Genomic DNA, 19852 nt, shown 5'->3' on the forward strand with positions numbered 1-19852 from the left:
TAAAATCTCACCTATAGATTGTGCTAAATGACAACTAAAACCCTTAAGGAGTTAGCCACAGAATTGATGTTGGAGCTCAAAAATTTTTGGACCTTATTTTATGATGAATTTAATCACTGAGATATATACCCAATTTAAGAAATTTCATTTACTATCATAGCAATATGTGCATAAATGGAAAAATCAGGATGGTTTTCTTGAAAAAGACAAATCTATGCTATGACACTTTGAACTCTATCAGATAATGATCAAAATGGGGCCTCTGGCATTAATTTTTAAGATATAATTAGTAATGGTACATAAATTTGATTTTTGAAAAAGAATACATTTTGTCTTTAGTTGCTTGTTCTGTGATACAATTTTAAGATAAATCTTGAGTGTAATCATCACCAAATTATAAAATGAATTAATTTTCCAATCTATGCCTACTACCTTAGTGATTCATTGTTGATAAATTTGAAAGTGGAATTCTTGTCTTTATATAAGTTTCATCTCACTACTCCAGTAAATATTTATTTATCTCTTTGGTTGTAAATAATCTAAATGTTAAATTAAGTCTTTCATGTCTTTATGTAGTCAAGGTAGTCTTAAGAAATATTTGACTTTTTTTTGTAATGCCTTGCACATATCCAAAATTTACCTCTCGATTATTAAGAAAGTATAAATAAGTTGGTATATTATCGAATGCATCACTATTTATAGAATAGTGAGTGGCTAGGCAGTACAGTGGATAGAGCACCAGTGCAGGAGTCAGGAGGACCTGAGTTCAAATCTTACTTCAGACACTTGACACTCACTAGGTGTGTGACCTTGGAGAAGTCACTTGACCCCAATTGCCTCATCCTGGGTCATCTCCAGTCATCCTGATGAGTATTTGGTCACTGGATTCAGATGGCTCTGGAGGAGAAGTGGGGCTGGTAACCTGCACAGCCCTCCCTCACTCAAGAGATTTTGGGGCAGTTTTCCTTGATAATTTTTTGAAATATGATGTCTAGGCTCTTTGATCTTGGCTTGCAAGTAGTCCAATAATTTTAATTATCTCTCCTCCATATATTTTCGAGGTTAGTTGTTTTTGTTTTTGTTTTTCTTTTCTTTTTTCAAGTTTTCACATTAGTCATGTTGTAAAGAATTATAGCCAATGGGAGAAACCATGAGATAGAAGAAACACACAAAAAAGAACAAATAGCATGCTTTGATATGTATTTAGAGTCAATAGTTATTTTTTTCTGGATGTGGATAGCATTTTCCATCATGAGTCTTTTAGGGTTGTTTTAGATACTTTCATTGCTGAGAAGAGTTGAGTCTATCAAAGTTAGACCTCACAAAATATTGATGTTACTATGTACAGTGTTTTCCTGGTTCTGCTGACTTCAGTCAGTGTTAGTTCATGTAAGTCTTTCCAGGTTTTTCTGAAGTCTGGTTGCTCATCGTTTCTTATCAAAAAATAATATTCCATTAGATATATATGCCATGCCTGTTCAACCATTCCCCAGTTGATTGACATCCCTTTCATTTCCAGTTCTTGGCCACCACAAAAAGAACTGCTATAAATATTTGTGTAAATGTGGGTCCTCTTCCCATTTTTATGATCTCTTTGGAATATAGACTGAAAATTGTTATTGCTGGGTCAAAGGCTATGCACAGTTTTATAGCCCTTTGGGCATAGCTCCAAATTGCTTTCCAGCGTTGTTGGATCAGTTCACAACTCCATCAACAATGCATTAGTAATTCCAATTTTCCCACATCCTGGCCAACATCTGTCATTTTCCTGTTTTGTCATGTTAGCCAGTCTTATAGGTGTAATGTGGTATCTTAGAATTGTAGAGAAATTGTAGAGAAATTGCATTTCTCTAATCAATAGTGATTTAGAGCATTTTTTCAATTGATTACAGAGAGGGTCAAACTATCAAGAGATAGTTTAGATTTTCTTTCTTTTGACTTTGATTGTTTCTTCTTGTCTCCTGAAGTCATTTTCTTCCTTTTGCCCAACTCTGATTTTTAAGGAATTATTTTCTTGAGTAAGATTTTGTGCCTCTTTTTCTATTTGTTCTATTTTTTTAAGGAGTTTTTTCTTTAGTAATTTTTGTGCATTTTTTATGATTAGCCAATTCTGTTTTTTAAGGTGTTAATTTATTCAATATTTTATGCTTCTTTTACCAAGTTTTCTTTTTTCTTTTGTTAATTCTTCACTTTTTAAAAAATTTAATTAGTTTTCAGTTTTCAACAATCACTTCCATAAGTTTTAAATTTTTTGCTCGTCCCCCCTCCTTCCCTAAGAGGGCATGCAATCTTATACGGGCACTCCACCTACATTCTTATTAAACACATTTTCACATTACTCATCTTGCATAGAAGAAGTAAAATGAATGGAAGAAACCATGAGAAAAACCACACCAAAACATAACGTAACACAAGAGAAATAGTCTACTTCACTCTGCATTCTGATTCCATGGTTCTTTCTCTGGATATGGATGGCATTTTGTATTAAGAGTCCTTTGGGGGAATGTGTTAGGTCCTTGCATTACTGTGAAAGGCTAAGTCTCTGAGAAATAGTCTTTGTACCCTGTGGCTGTTACTGTGTATAGTATTCTCCTGGTTCTGCTCATTTCACTCAGCATCAGTTCATATAAGTCCTTCTGGACTTTTCTGAAGTCCTATACTGGTCCCCTTCAGCCACAGCAAGAGGTACTCTTCTTGTCAGTCTCTCTAGCCTCATGAGCTGAGAGACTGCTGTGCCCCTTCTGCTGATCCCACTGTTCCAGGATTTTTCCTGGGGAAATACTCTCTCGGTTCTTCAAGGTCAAGAAGGGGAGAGTGAAAGCACTTATAATTTATACTGCCATCTTGGCTCCCAGAAGTTCAAGTAGGTGAATTTCATACATTTAATCTGTGAGTTGATAGTCTCAGGAGTGGCTGCTGCTGTTACTGGGGGCCCTGTTCTTTTCTTTCACTCAATTCTTCTGGATTCTCATCCTGTGGTGATATGTTTGAGAAACTGCACTGCTACATCTGCTTCAGTCCACCCTGGGGGTTCCTTCTCCACTCTGCTATGGAGGAGTCTGTGCTGGTGCAGCCTGTGCAGTTTGTGCTTCCCCAGTCCCATGTCCAAGCTATCTCTTTGTTTAACTCTTATAGAAACTCTTGTTGGGTTTGGATCCAGTCAGCATTTTTCTTTGAGGCTTTTTTGGGTAGCTGTTGTCACATTGTTGTCTTCTTCTGGGTTTATGTCTTGGTGTTCTCTGCAACTCAAGTAACTTTTCATGGTAGAGCTTTATTTTTGTTGTTTGCTCATTTTTCCCATCACTTTCTTCCCTTTAAACTGTATGTTAAAGTGGGCTCTGCTTACCTAGGGGTTGAGAGACACTGTTTCAAGCTTCACATATTTTCCTGATGCTATTTTCAGATTTAGTTCTGGGAACTACAAGTTTTGGGTGCTTCCAAAGTAGTGTATCCTGTGATAGGTATGGTCCCAGCTTTCCTCATGTGCACTCTGGGCTTTACCCAGGAAGGCTCCCAGTCCCCAGCAGCTATGTGGTCTGTTGCTTTCTTTGCCTCAGAGCTGCCACCAGGACCCTCACTCCCTCATGATGGACTGCCAGTGCTCCTCTCTGCCTTGGTAATGTAACCCAAAATCTTTGTATGGGCAATAGTTAACCATGGCTGGTGCCATACCCAATGCCAGTTTGTAATTTCTTTCGGACTCATTGTCTAACCCCCTCACTGTCTCTTGGTTGTGTGCTCCCCAAGCTACTACTTCCTTTGCTGCTGCTACTGCATGTATGGGATCTGAACAGACTTTTACCCTGGTGTTATAGACTCCTGCTTACTTCTTAAATTTTTGTAGGCCAGGAGCCAAGTTGGTGGAGTAGAAAGATGCACATACTCTAACTCTTCCTCTTCAGCCCATAAAATACCTGTAAAGAAAGACTCTCAACAAATTCTAGAGCAGCAGAAGCCACAGAACAATGGAATAGAGGAGATTTCCAGCCCAGGGTGACCTGGAAGGCCAATGGAAAAGGTCTGTTGCACCTGGTGCGGAGCAGAGCCCAGCCCAGCCCAGCCTTGGCCATGCAGCACTGGGAAGAGCAGGACCAGAACAGGCTTCCGGGGCTGAATCACCAGCAACAGCAGCAGCAGCAGCTGTTCCCAGATCCTTTAACTAACAGGTGCCTTTAACTTAACAGGTCAGTGAGAGGGCTTTTTCAAACAGAACATGAAGGGATCAGGGTTTTCCCCTAGCCCTTGCCCCAGGCAGTGGTAGTGGCTGTGGCAGCAGCCAGGGTCCATTGTTGGAGCAGCTCAGCTTAAAATCCCTGGGGGAATTGAGTAGCTGAGCTGAACCTCAGCCCTGCCCCTGCCTAAAGGCCCTGGAGGAATTGAGCAGCTGATCTGAATCTCAGCTCTGATCATGGTCCTGGGGCATGGCAGAGCTGGAGGCTCCTAAGGAATAAACTCCTCTCCCTTGATTGTGCCACCTTGGAGGAACTGAAAATTTACAGGTCCGCAGAGTATACTCTGCTCTTGACAAAAGACCCAACAGTCAGGTAACTAGTTGGAAAAATGCCCAAAAAAGGGAAAAAAAATAAGAGTATAGAAGGTTACTTTCTTGGTGAACAGGTATTCTCTCCCATCCTTTCCGATGAGGAATAACGATGTTTACCTTCAGGGGAAGACATAAAAGTCAAGGCTTCTGCATCCAAAACCTCCAAAATAAATATGCAGTGGTACCAGGCAATGGAAGAGCTCAAAAAGGATTTTGAAAATCAAGTACGAGAGGTAGAGGAAAAATTGGGAAGAGAAATGAGAGAGATGCAAGAAAATCATGAAAAGCGAGTCAACAGCTTATTAAAGGAGACCCAAAAAAATGCTGAAGAAAATAACCCTTTAAGAATAGGCTAACTCAACTGGCAAAAGAGGTCCAAAAAGCCAATGAGGAGATGAATGCTTTAAAAAGCAGAATTAGACAAATGAGAAAGGGGGTTCAAAAGCTCGCTGGAGAAAATAGTTCTTTAAAAATTAGAATGGAGGAGATGGAAGCTAATGACTTTATGAGAAACCAAGAAATTACAAAACAAAACCAAAAGAATGCAAAAAATAGAAGATAATGTGAAATACCTCATTGGAAAAACAATTAACCTGGAAAATAGATCCAAGAGAGACAATTTAAAAATTATGAGACTACCTGAAAGCCAGGATCAAAAAAAAAAAAGAGCCTAGACATCATCTTTCATGAAATTATCAAGAAAAAAACTGCCCTGATGTTCTTGGGCCAGAGGGCAAAATAGATATTGAAAGAATCCACCAGTCACCTCCTGAAAGAGATCCAAAAAGAGAATCTCCTAGGAATGTTGTAGCCAAATTCCAGAGTTCCCAGGTCAGGGAGAAAATATTGCAAGCAGCTAGAAAGAAACAATTCAAGTATTGTGGAAATACAATCAGAATAACACAAGACCTGGCAGCTTCTACATTAAGGAGTTGAAGGGCATGGAATATGATATTCCAGAAGTCAAAGGAACTGGGATTAAAATCAAGAATCACCTACTCAGCAAAACTGAGTATAATACTTCAGGGGGAAGAAATAGTCATTCAATGAAATAGAGGACGTTCAAGCATTCTTGATGAAAAGGCCAGAGCTGAAAAGAAAATTTGACTTTCAAACACAAGAATGAAGAGAAGCATGAAAAAGTAAACAGGAAAGAGAAATCACAAGAGACTTACTAAAGTTGAATGGTTTACATTCCTACATGGAAAGATAATATTTGTAACTCTTGAAACTTTTCTCAATATCTGGGTAGCTGGAAGGATTATACACACACACACACACACACACACACAGACAGCACAGGGTGAGGTGAATAGAAAGGGATCGTATCTAAAAAAATAAAATTAAGGGGTGAGAGAGGAATATATTGGGAGGATAAAGGGAGAAATGGAATGGGGCAAATTACATCTCATAGAAGGGGCAAATTACATCTCATAGAAGAGGCAAGCAAAAGCTTTCCCAGTGGAGGGGAAAAGGGGGCGGCAGGTGAGAAGGAAAATGTGAAGCTGACTATCATCACATTAGGCTCAAGGAAGGAATAACGTGCACACTCAATTTGGTGTGAAAATCTGTCTTATACTACAGGAAAATAGGGTGGAAGGGGATAAGCAGGGTGGGGAGGGAATGATGGAAGGAGGGAGCAATTAGAAGTAAAACTCTTGGGGAGGGACAAGGTTAAAAGAGAGAATAAAATAAATGGCAGGATAGGATGGAGGGAAATATAGTTAGTCTTACACAACATGACTATTATGGAAGTCATTTGCAAAACTACACATATGTGGCTGAAATTGAATTGCTTGCCTTCTCAGTGGGGATGGGTGGGGAGGGAGGAAGGAGGAGAGGTTGGAATTCAAAGTTTTAAGAACAAATGTTGAGAATTGTTTTTTCTTGCAACTGGGAAATAAGAAATATAGGTAATGGAAATATATCTTGCCCTATAGGACAAGAGAGAAGATGGGGAGAAGGGGAGGGAGAGTTGTTAGAAGAGAGGGCACACTGATGGAAGGGGCAATCAGAACAATCAGAATTCAAGGCATTTTGGGGTGGGGGGAGGGGAGAGATGGGGAGAAAATTTGCAACTCAAAATTTTGTGGAAATGAATGTTGAAAACTTAAATTAAAAAAAATTTTGTAGGCCAGAAAAATATCTCACCCTCTTTCCCCCCGGGCCGGAGCTCATTGATGCCTTCTTGCATTATTTTTTTCTACAGTAGGGTTGATTTAAGTATTCTATTTTTTGTTCTGCTAATGTGGATAATTTATATTTTTAAAAAATTAATTTATTTCGTTCAGATTGTCAAATTTGTAGGTATATAGTTGAATTTCATCTTCTTTGGTTGTGCATTCATCCTTTTTTCATTGTTGATACTAGCAAGTTGTCTTCCTTTGTTCCTTTTTAAAATCACTTTAAACAACAATCTGTGTATTTCCCCCATAAATCCAGTTTCTAGTTTTATTTATGAGTTCATCTTTTTTGTTATTTTTTTTACTTTCAATTTTATTAATCTGTTCTTTGATTTTCAGGATTTGGATATATGATAGAGGATTTTCAATTTATGTTTTTCTAGTTGCTTATCCATTTTGTTGATCTGGTCTTCTTTTGATACAAACTTTTAGAGATATCAATTTTATGCTAGTTACTGCTTTGGGTCTAAGTCACAGATATTGTTTTATTGTAACAAAGAAATTATTGATTGTTTCTGTGATTTTTTTTTTACTCATTCTTTCTAATTAAGTTAGTTTTCAATTAATTTTTAATTTGTGCTTCAGAGTCCCTTTGTTAAGTGTAATTTTTATTACATCATGGTCAGAGAAACATGCTTTTTTCCCCCACTTGTTTGTGTGGTTTTTATGCACTGATACATGGTTAATTTTTGTGATGGTGCCATGCATAGCTGAGAAATAGATTTTTTCATTTCTGTTCCTGAATTCTCCAGAGGTTTAACATTGCAGACTTTTCTAAAATTCTGTTCAACTCTTATCTTTTTTGTTTATTTTTTGGTTTGATTTATTTGAATATGCAGGACTATGATGAGATACCATTAGTATAGTTTTAGTGTCTCTTTCTGTAACTCAACTTTTAGTTTTCATCAGTAATTTAGATCCAGTGCCATTTGATGGGTGTTTTTTTTTTAGTATTGATATTACTTCATTCTCTGTGGTAGCTTTTAGTAAAACAGTTTCCTTTATCATCTGTTTTAATTAGGTCTCTTTTTACTTCCACTTTGTCTGAGATCAAGACTATTACCCATTGCCTTTTTTACTTCAGCTGCTCCTGAATAGATTCTCCTCCAGTCTGTTATTTAGCTCTTTGTGTCTTTCTGCTTCAAGTATTTTTCTTGTAAACAGCATATTGCTGAATTCTGATTTCTGTTCCAGTTTTGATGAGAGTGAGGTTCTAATGTTGCCCAGTCTCCCTCCCAAGCCAAATTCCCATTCTTCATTGTATACAGTGAACTCTTCCTTGAGTACTCCTTTTATGTGAGGTAATTTTTCCTATTCTTCCTTTTTCTTGTCCTCTCTTCTAATACGTCTCTCTGTCATCCTTCCATTTTGAGATCACCCCAACATAATACAATCACATCCCTACCCTCTGTATACGTAGATTCTCTCTTACTACCCTGTTGAGGATAAAATTCTTAGGGGTTTTATATATCATCTTTGCATATAAGGATGTAAACAGTTTAACCCTGCTTAATTCCTCATAATTTCTGTCTTGTCTTTTTTTCTTCACTTGAGTCTTCTGCTTGAATGTCAGATTATCTGTTCAGCTCTGTTTTCACCAGATATTTCTGAAAGGCCTCTATTTCATCAAATATCTCTTTTTTTACATTATGAGTACTATACTTAGTTTTGTTGAGTAGGATATTTTTTGGTAGGAATCCTTAACAGTATATAATTTTTCAAGTCCTCTGCTTCCTTACAGTGGTAGCTGCTTAAATCATAAGTGATCATGATTTTGGCTCTGGTATTTTAGTTCTTTCTACTGCTTGTAGTATTTTCTTCTTGTAGTATTTTTTTCTTGAACTGGGAGTTGTGCATTTTGTCTGTAATATTCCTGTGAGTTTTGTTTTAGAATTTCTTTTAAGAGTTACTTGGTGGATTATTTCAATTTCTATTTTGCCCTCTGGTCCTAAGATATCTGTGCAATTTTCTTTCATATTTTCTTGAAATATGATGTCTAAGCTCTTTATTTTCACCTTCACGTAATCCAGTGATTATTAAATTACCTTTCTTCCATCTATTTTTGCCAGTTAATTATTTTTCTTTTGAGATTTTTCTGTATTTCCAATTTTTGACTCTGTTTACTGTTTCTTGATCTCTCATAAAATCATTACCTTCCACTTGGCCAATTCCAATTTTTAAGCATTATTGTCTACATTGAAAGTTCTGTATTTCTTTCTTTCTTTTTTTGATATGTAATTTATTTATTTTTCAATTCTTAACATTCACTTCTACAAGAATTTGAATTCAAAATTTTCTCCCAATGTCTTCTCACCTCCCCAACCCAGAACAGCATGCACCCCATTCATCCCTTCCTCCAGTCTGTTCTTCCCTCTACCCACTCTTCTTCCATCCCCCTTCCCTTCTATTTTTCTGTAGGGCAAAATAGATTTCTGTACTCCATTGCCTGGATAGCTTAATTTCCAGTTGCATGCTAAAACAATTTTTAACATTCATTCCTAAGTTCCATATTCTCTCCCTCCCTCCCCATCCACCCCCACTAAGAAAACAAAAAAAATTCAGTATAGGTCATACATGTGTAACAGTGCAAAGCACTTCCATAATATTTATGTTGTAAAAGTCTAATCATATTTCCCTCTGTTCTATCCTGCCCTTTATTTTTTCCATTCTCTCCCTTGACTTTGACCAAACATACACATGTGTACATATACATACCTACATACCCATACACACCTACATATATGTATTCCCTCTAACTTCCCTAATACTGAAACAGGTCTCATGAGTTACAAATAACATCTTTCCATGTAGGAATACAGACGGTTCAACTTTAATGAATTTCTTAAAGCTTCTCTTTACTATTTACCTTTTCATATTTCTCTTGATTCTTGTATTTGAAAGTTAAATTTTCTATTCAGCTCTGGTCTTTTCAACAGGAATGCTTGGAAGTACTCTTTTTCATTGATTTCGACCGGAATGCTTGGAAGTCCTCTATTTCATTGAATGTCCATTTTTGCCCCTGAATATTATATTCTGTTTTTCTGGGTAGGTGATTCTTGGTTGTAATCCTAGCTCCTTTGACCTCTGGAATATTCTATTTCAAGCCCTTTGATCCCTTAGTGTAGAAGCTGTTAAATCTTGTGTAATTCTGATTGTATTTCCACAGTACTCAAATTGTTTCTTTCCAGTGCTTGCAATATTTTCTCCTTTATCTGGGAACTCTGGAATTTGGCTACAATCTTCCTAGAAGTTTTCCTTTTGGGATATCTTTTAGGAGGTGATTGGTGAATTCTTTCCTTTTCTATTTTACCTTCTGGTACTAGAGTATTAGGGCAGTTTTCCTTTATAATTTCTTGGAAGATGATGTTTAGGCCCTTTTTTTCATCATGGTTTTCAGGTAGACCAATAAATTTATAAAATTATATCCCCAGATCTGTTTTCCAGGTCAGTTGTTTTTCCATTGAGAGATTTCACATTATCTTCTATTTTTTCATTCTTTTGCTTTTGTTTTGTAATTTCTTGGTTTCTCATAAAGTCATTAGCTTTCATCTCCTGTGTTCTAATTTTTAAAGAACTATTTTCTCCAGTGAACTTTTGAACCTCCTTTTCCATTTGGCTAATTCTGCTTTTTTAAAGCATTCTTCTCCTGATTGGCTTTTTGGACCTCTTTTGCCATTTGGGTTAGTCTATTTTTAAAGATGTTATTTTCTTCATCAATTTTTTTGGGGTCTTCTTTAGCAAGCAAGTTGACTCACTTTTCGTGATTTTCTTGCATCTCTCTCGTTTCTCTTCCCAGCTTTTTCTCCACCTCTCTTATTTGATTTTTCAAAATCCTTTTTGAGCTCTTTCATGGCCTGAGACCATTGAGATTTTGAATGTAGAAGCCTTGACTTTGATGTCTTCCTCTGATAGTATGCTTTGTTCGTCCTCATCTGAAAGAATGGAAGAAAATGCCTTTTCACCAAGAAAGTAACCTTCTATAGTCTTATTTTTTTTCCCTTTTTTGAGTATTTTTCCAGCCAGTTACTTGACTTTTGAGTCCTTTGTCCAGTGAAGGGTATATTCTAGGGACCTGTAAGTTCTCAGTTCCTCTAAGGTGGCACAATCAAGGGAGAGGAGTTGCTTCCAGTGCTCTGGTCTGGGAGCAAGCACAATCACTCTTTTCTGCCTACCATCTGCAAGTAGGATTCCTTCTCCAGAGCCTCTAGCAGCTCTACCATTCCAGTGCTCCTTGTTACCCCAGGCCCACCACTCAGAACTGAGACCTAGATCAGCTGCTTGATTCCCCAAGAGTCTTTATGCGAAGGGCTCCAGTAGTGGATGCTACTGCTGCCCTGGGGCTGGACTGGGACCCCTCTCACCCAGGTGAAAGAGGTTTCTCATTGACCTTTGAAGTTGTGTTTGGCGTTTGTGGGTTGAGAAATCTAGGAACTGCAGCTGCTACCTGTGATTCCAAGCCCTGAAGTCTTCTCCAGTCTTGTCCGTGTCACGTGGCCCAGGCTGGGCTGCACTTCACTCCAAACCCACTGTGATAGACCTTTCCTGTTGGCCTTCCAGACTGTCTTGGGCTCAAAATCTCTTTCACTCTGTTGTTTTGTCACTTTTGCTGCTCTAGAATTTGTTTAGAGTTGTTTTTTACCAGTATTTTATGGACTATGGAAGAGGTTTTGTATTTCTTTTACTATTTTGTCAATTCTGATTTTTTAAAAAAATTAGTTGTTTTCAGTTTCCAGAAATCACTTCCATAAGTCTTAGATTTTCTCCCCCTCCCTTCCCGAGTTGGCTTGCAATTTTTATGTCGGTTCTAAACATATGTTCTTATTAAACACATTTTTACATTAGTTATGTTACATAGAAGAATTCATATGGATAGGAGAAAGCATGAGAGAAACCAAACCAAAACAAAACATAACAAAAGAGAAAATAGTCTGCTTCATTCTGTTTTCTAATTCCATAGTTTTTTCTCTGGAGGTGGATGGCATTTTTCATGCAGTCCTTTGGGAATGTGTTAGGTCCTTGCATTGCTGTGAAGGGCCAAGTCTATCAGAAATAATAGTCTTTGCACCCTATGGCTGTTACTGTGTATAATATTCTCCTGGTTCTGCTCATTTCACTTAGCATAAGTTCATATAAGCCCTTCCAGGCCTCTCTGAAGTCTTCCTGTTTGTCATTTCTTATAGCACAATAGTATTCTATTACATTCATATACCATAACTTGTTCAGCCTTTCCCAAATTGATGGACATCCCCTTGATTTCCTGTTCTTGGCCACCAGAAAAAAGCTGCTGTAAATATTTTTGTACGTGTGGGAACTTTTCCCATTTTTATGATCTCTTTGGGATACAGCCGGATAATAGCATTACTGGATCAAAGGGTATGCACATTTTTATAGCCCTTTGGGCATAATTCCAAATTGCTCTCCAGAATAGTTGGATCAGCTCACTGCTCCACCGACAGTGAACTCTCTTCCAACTCTCCCACATCTCCTACATTTATCACCTTCCTGTTTTGTCATGTTAGGCAGTCTTATAGGTGTGATGTGCTACCTCAGAGTTGTTTTGATTTGCATGTCTCTAATCAACAGTGATTCAGAGCATTTTTTCATATCACTATAGATAGCTTTTATTTCTCAATTCTGATATTTAAAGAATTTTTTTCTTCAGTATTTTTGGTATATCTTTTCCTAAGCTGATAGTTCTTTTTCACAGTTTCTTACATGTGTTTCACTTTTCCTAGTTTATCGTTTCCCAATCTTATTTGATATGTAAAATCTTTTTTTGGCCTTTAAAAAATGTCTTTAACTTTTCTAGGAATTTTTTTTTGGTCTTGTGTCCAAATAAATTTTTCTTAGAGGTTTTGCTTGTAGATGTTTTCAAGTCGTTGTATTCCAGTTACTGTAACTACAACTGTTCCTCTCCACCCTGGAGCTATGACTCAGAACTGGGTAATGGGTGATATAGGTGTCAGATGGCACCTGTTACTACTCCCAATTCTAGAGTGGTATCCCCTGGGATGTCTTTCTCTCTAGGTGTTCAGTCCCCTTACTGTTTCTGGGTACTGTGATACTCCCTGCTGTTGCTTTTGCCCCCACTGCCTAATGGTTGTTCTATGTAGCTCTTGCTGGGGTGCTGGCTACCCTGTACTTCATTGTCTTCACATTTCTCTGTTTACCTTCCTATGTTGCTCTGTGGTGGAAAAATGACTCACTGTGACTTTTGGCTTTTCCAATCAGAATTTGGTCTGCTATTCTAAATATATCATTGTAGGGTAGGATAGGAAGGAGTTAAGGTCAAACTCTTACTCCAACTTTTTGACTCTTTTCCTTCCTCCCTTTTCCCCCCCTTCCATGATTTCTTGATATATGGTGTCCTGGTTTTTTGTTTGGAAATGAATTTTAGGATTTCTGTTGACTCTTAAAATAATTTTTCCCTAACCTGTTTTTCAGGTTATTTAAAAAAATTGCCAATACTTTATGCTTCTATTTTTCACTGTGTAAACTTTATTTTAATATTTCTGGTTATCTTGGAGAGTTCTTGCATTTTGTTTGATACGTTTTACTTTCAGAAAACCCACTATTTTTTTTAAGGTTTCTTGTTAACAGCCTTTTTCTTTTTTACCTTTCTTTTTATCCCTAGTGTTTACCATAAAACTCCAGTTGCTTCTTATTAAGTCCAAGATCAAATATAAAATCATTTCCTTGGAATTCAAAGATTTTTCACAGTCTGGCACCCTCCTGCCTTTCTAATCTTCTTACAGTTTTCTCCTCCCACAGTCACTATAGGATTCAGTGATATTGGCTTCCTTGTTTTTCTTTGAACAAAATCTCCAAATTGGATATTTTCAGTGGATGTCCCCAATATCTGTCCTTCCTCTTCTTCTCTTCCTGTCTTCCTTGACTTCTTTCACATCCCAGCTAAAATCCTACCTCCTATGAGAAGCCTTTTCTGATTCTTCTTAGTGCTAGTGTCTTACCTCTATTATTTTTCTCCAGTTAATTTGCTATGTATCTCATTTCTTTGTAGTAGTTTTTCTGTTGACTTCTTCATTATTAGACTGTGATCTTGAGAGACTTTTGCCATTCTTTGTATCCTGAACTCTTAGCATAGTGCCTGGAACATAGTAGGTGCTTAAATGCTTATTATCTAACTGGCATATAGTGATAGCTTAAGAAAATCTTGTCGAATTCGTTTATCCTTTTGTTTCATGCTATACTCTTTACAATTTTTTTCTCTCAAGAGCTCTAATTTAGTTTTTTGTTTTTTTTTTTTTTTGCTTTGTTTCTTCTAGGGTTTGTTTGTTTGTTTTTTTGCCAAGTCATTGTTTTTCTTCTAACATTTGCTCATATTTATTGTAGAGTACCTTTTTCTCTTCTGAGTTTATCTCTTGGTCTTTTCTTAAATCCTAACAGGTTTACATTACATTCAGCATTTTCTTTTGTTTACTCATATTTACAACTTTGCTTCTTAGCTTGAGGTTCATAGTAATACTAGGCTCCATCTTCTCTGGGTGTTAAGAAAAGATTTAGTAAGTTCTGTTGGGTCTTGTTCTATCTGTGTTCTTGGTTGGTTATTGTCCTTTGTTCTTGAAGAGGACCAAAATGACATCACTATGATAAAGTGAAATTTCAGTGTATCCGACTGTGGCGGATCAGACCAGTACAAGCTCAGAATGCTCTACCTCAGATTGGGCACAGATACTCTGTGAATATTTCGAGTGGATACCCCAAATTTGTGCATCCTATGTTTACTCTGTGCTGTCTCAGTTCTGCTTTTCTCAAAGAGCACGGCACCCTTTCTGATGTGGGCATGCCATGCTGAGCAGTCCTGTGCCATTGTCTCACATGTTGCACAGTCAGATCCAAAGTTCTTGAGAGAGACCTTGAGAGTGTCCTTGTATCGCTTCTTCTGACCACCATGTGATCGTCTGCCCCATTTGTTCTCTCCGTAAAATAGTCTTTTGGCAGGCTTACATTTTGCATTGGAACAACGTGGTCAGTCCATTGGATTTGTGCTCTCTGAAGCATAGTTTGAACGCTTGGCAGTTCAACTCAAGCAAGAACTTCAAGTGTCTGGTACCTTATCCCGCCAGGTGATCCTCAGAGTCTTCCTAAGACTGTTCACATGGAAGTGATTCAGTTTCCTGGGATGGTGCTGGTAGACTGTCCATGTTTCAGAGGCATACAACAATGAGGTCAGCACAACAGCTCTGTAGACCTTCAGTTTGATAGTCAGTCTAATATTTCTTCTCTCCCAAACTTTTCTTTGGAGCCTCCCAAACGCTGAGCTACCTCTGGCAATGTGTGCATCAACCTCATTGTCAATGTGTACATCCCTGGAAAGTACACTACCAAGGTAAGTGAACTTACCCACAGCATTCAAAACTTCTCCATCTGTTGTAATTGATGGTTCCACATATGGATGGTGTGGTGGTGACTGATGGAGCTTTTCTTGGTGTTAATTATTAGGCCAAAATTAGCACAGGCAGTAGAGAATTGATCCATACTTTGTTGCATCTCAGCTTCAGAGCTGCATTGAGTGCACAATCATCTGCAGTTAGAAAATCATGCACCAATACTCCCTGCACTTTGGTCTTGGTTTGTAGCCTTTTCAAATTGAAGAATTTACCATCAGTTTTAGACATTGCTCTAGCCACGATTTTGGATAGGATAACAAGTACTAGACCCCACATTTTAATTTAATTAATGACTTTCCTTTTGGTTTTCCTCTGTTTCATTGTGTGTGCTTGGATTGGTCCATTTCATTCTTGTTCTTTTCCTGTTGAGAATTATTTGTTTTATTTTGTTTTTACTTTAGTTCTGACAGTCCCTGTTCAGATGTTGGAGATTATATTGCTATATGTCTTTGTAATAGCAAGGATCTCAACATTTACAGGAGGACCTGCTGTACAGGTTCTTAGATCTTCCTTTCTAAAACAAAAGCAACCTTTGAGGAGTCAGTAATCTACTTTAATCAAGCACAAATATCATTTACTTAGTTCAGGGGAAAAAGTAAGCACCCTGAACTTCAGAGAAAATACAAACAGAGAAACAAACATCACCCAACAGATAAGGCTTCCAAATGCCTGACTGTAAGCAGTATATACACAGATTAACAGATACATCATACTGTCTGATCATACATACATAGTTACCAGAGAGAGAAGCTCCAACATCTGAATTTTCAAAGTCAGGTGGCTCTTTAGCAGCTGCCCAGAGTCTTTTCTGGCAACAAATACTTCCAGTGAATAAGCTCCAAAGTAAAACCTCACCTCATAGTATTTATAGACTTTTGAGAACCAGAGGGCATCACAGCCCTTGAGAACCAGTAGATTAGAAATTATCAAAAGATGTGGGCCTTCTCAATCAAGCTTTCCTCAATGGGCAGGCCCATGAATGGGTGGGAAAGGTCTTTAATGCTTGTATTACCATTACAGTCTTCCTGCAAGGCCTTCCAGAATGAGCTCCCAAGTGCTCAGTTAACTCTGTCTCTCGTGATTTCCATTTCTTTGAGGATGAGAAACACTGAGCTTGTCTCCTTGTGCAATGACACATGAAGTCACTAAATAGCAGTTGTTTCTCTTTTACTCAGGAACCCTGAGGGTCTTTTCCTCCCAGTTTGATTTTTTTTTGGATTAAATGGGCCATCTCTTGAGCAGCTACTTAAAGAAGCCTGTTCATTGAATGGCTGTATCTCACACACAATGAGAGTGCTCTAAGACCTTAGCCTGAAAGGGCCAGGGTCTCCCATTGCATCCTGGGCCATTTCCAGCCATCCTGATGAATATCAGGGTACTGGATCCAGATGGTACAGGAGAAGAAAGTGAGGCTGGTGACCTTGCACAGCCCTCCCTCACTCAAATCAAAGTCATCTGCAAGTCATGTCATCACCCTGATGTCATGGTCTTCTTCAAGAACGAAGGACAGACACAGCAACAGCAATGGAGTCAGGCACTTTCTCACATTTCTGTTCTTATAGGCTTGGGCCAGCATCTTGATTTAACTCCTGATTAGTGGATCTCTTGTTAGCTTTCATCATCTTTCTGGTCACTCTTTTTGGTTGATTATAGGCCTCCTCATGAAATACTATGCTGTCTTCCTTGATGTGGCCCTTCTGCTATTGGATGCCTGCCTTTTTACTAGCCGTTGTGCTGTAGCCTCTGTCTCTGACCTCTAGCTTTAATCTCTTACATTCTGGCCCCTCTGGTTCCTGATTGGTGAACCTTTACTGTTTTTAGCCTGTACCAACCATGTTGCTTCTCAGCCATCTTCAAGTTGCCATTCTCCATCTTACTCATGCTCTACCTCTTAACCAGATTTCAAGCTTCCATTGCTAGCAAGGTCATATCAATCAGTTGCCAGACACCTTGTCCATTTGTTTTCCATGCTTATTAACTTTCTCAATCTAGCAAGAAACTGTCTTACTTGTTTTTGTTGCTATCCCCAGCACTTAGTTCTCTGTCTGGTATTTAATATGGGCTTTGTCGTAGCCCATTCATTCATTCATTCATTCATTCATCTATTCATCTATTCATCTATCTAAGTGGCCCTTCTCCCAGGATTCACCTGTGCATTTGTCTCTGACCTCTCTTTTAGTGCCCTCCGGGCTTAGACTTGTTCTTCTGAGTTTTCACTTTCCTCCCTGGTGTGACTCCTCTTTCAGCCTCCAGTTTTGCCCATTTTTTTGTGTTCCAGAATTAGAGTCAGGAACTTTCTTCTATTTCTCATTGTTTTCCTTTCTCATTGTTCACTCTTGGGTCCTTTTCATATATTTACTGGGGTGTCTCTGAGAGCTTTGTTCCTTTCTGACCTTGATGTTGACATCGTAACAAGAATATCCTCCAGTCATCTAAATCTTACTCCTTTTGTAAGAAATATTTAAGTGAGTACCTGCAAAGACCTTGGCCTGAAGGGCCCAAGGCCTGCCACTGCATCCTGGGTCATCTCCAGTCATCCTGAAGAATATCAGGTCACTGGATTCAGATAACTCTGGAGGAGAAGTGAGGCTGGTGACCTGCACAGCCCTCCCTCACTCAAAACAAAGTCAAGTGCAAGTCATGTCACCATTTCTCTGATGGCATAGTCTTTTTTGAATGAAGGACGAATACAATTTTATAGTTGTATTTGGCAGTATCAACTGACTCCCAGATATTTTGTAGTTATTTTGAGTAGAATTTTCTTCTGTCATTTCATTGGTTCTTCTTATTATATTTGTTAATGATTTTTTGTGGATTTATTTTGTATGCTGATACTTTACTGGAAGTATTAATTGATGTGTTTGGTTTTTTTCTAATTCTCTTTGATTTCTGTGCACATCATCATCTCATTATGGGTTATTTAGTCTTTGTTGATTCTTATTTACTTTTGTTCTCTTTTTCTTATCCTAGTATTTTTAGAATGATACCAAGTTATGTTATGGAGAGTTGTCACCTTTGCTTTATTTCTGTATTTTTTAAAATAATTTCTAATTATCAATGTCAAAAAGTACTTATTTAGAATCTACTTTGTACGTAGTACTGCTAGCACTCATTTATAATGATGATATTAACATAGCACATTAGGGTTTATAGAATGCTTTACATATTGTATCTCCTTTGATTCTTATAACAACCTTGTAAGGTTGATGTTCTAGTTATTTCCATTTTGTAGATGAGGTAACTGAGACATAAAGGTTAAGTAACTTGCCTGGGGTCACCTCATATTCTTTCAACTATAAATGCTATTATTATTATAAATGAGTGTCATATTTTTTCTAAGTATTTTCCTGCTTCTATTGCTATAATTCTATCATTTTTTATTTAATTGGTTAGTTTCATCACTATTGAACCATGTTTGCCTTATGGTAAATATATTTTTAATATGTATTTTGGTGTCCTTTTGCTGGAATTTCTTTTAAAATTTTCATATCATTATTGCTTAGTGACATTGTTCTTAAGTTCTCATTATGTACTTTATCCCTCCCTGCTTCAGGTAGTAGGACCATATTTTTTTGTAAAAGGAGTTTGGTAGAGGGCTTTTCCCCCTCAATTATTGAAAACAATATATGGAATAAGTATTAATTGTTCTCTAAATATTTAATATCATTTACATGTTAGTCTATACTATGTTGCCTTTTGTAGTTGTTTTATGGCTTACTTAATTTCTTTTCTGAAAGAAGATTTCTTTTCCTAGTGTTTCCCTTTTCCTGATCATTGTATATTCTTGCTTATATTGTGTGATTTTAGCACTGTGTTTCTTCTCTTCCATAGGTGGAGACCTTTACGATTTGCCAGGCCAGAATTAATGAAGATCTTACATGATTCTGTAGAGGATTCCTACAAACGCCTCATTTATCCTCTCCTCTGTAGAGAGTACAGGTATATAGCACATGTGCTTTATTTTCATACACATACATGCATATACATACATGCACAACTTATTGTGTAGCAATTGCTAAATAGTTATTTAATACAAAAAAAACCTAATACATAACCATCAACATATTGTTGTGAATCCTCATTGCTCTCTTTTGGAGCTCTTAAAAATAGATCACAAAATTATTCTTACTAGATGACCTGCAGATACTATTGGCAATATGCGAGCATTTGAAATACCGTATTTCTAATCCTGTGGTACCAATCCAATGGTGCCCACTAGCTAAGCTGAAGAAATGATTTTTAATGACTTGGAAAAGAAGAAGCTGTAAAAATGAGAGATTAATAAAGGTGTGTGTTAGAGATGGTTTTTAGCAGACAGAGAGAGAGAGAAAATACAGAGCAGAAGAAGGTGTGCTTTGTTTACAGTAGTAAAGAAGGAAGGTGATCTTTGTTAAATAGGAGAGTTTCTTTTTTGGATGCTTAGTCGATTGGATGAGCAAATGCTATTAAAACATTAAAGGAGTCTTCTAAAGAGTATCCTGGAAATACTTCAGTAGAAATGATATAACAACCAGAAGAAAATTGAACAGATGAAAGGAAAAGTTATTAGCACATGAGAGATGAGATGAAAGCTAAGGTGGGGGTGCATGTCCTTATTGTTATACTCAATTAACTAATTCGTATTACTCCTTTTTCTGCTTCAGTTTGTTACTTAATTTTTAGATCCAAACGTCTATTTTGCATTTTTCTTTGTTAGATTATTTCTTATGGATGAT

General features: G+C 37.4%; 1 protein-coding gene across 7 annotated transcripts in view; it reads left to right on the top strand.

The window, feature by feature from the left end:
- SRBD1 (S1 RNA binding domain 1) overlaps positions 1-19852 on the top strand; it is a 348418-nt gene that overhangs the window by 62910 nt on the left and 265656 nt on the right. For all 7 annotated transcript variants that reach the window (XM_072635709.1, XM_072635712.1, XM_072635714.1 and 4 more), the window contains one exon: positions 18969-19076. In XM_072635709.1, the coding sequence (XP_072491810.1) occupies positions 18969-19076 (108 nt within the window). The remainder of the gene's footprint in view (positions 1-18968; positions 19077-19852) is intronic.

This window comes from Notamacropus eugenii, chromosome 1, assembly GCF_028372415.1.
Source record: "Notamacropus eugenii isolate mMacEug1 chromosome 1, mMacEug1.pri_v2, whole genome shotgun sequence".
NCBI lineage: Eukaryota > Metazoa > Chordata > Mammalia > Diprotodontia > Macropodidae > Notamacropus > Notamacropus eugenii.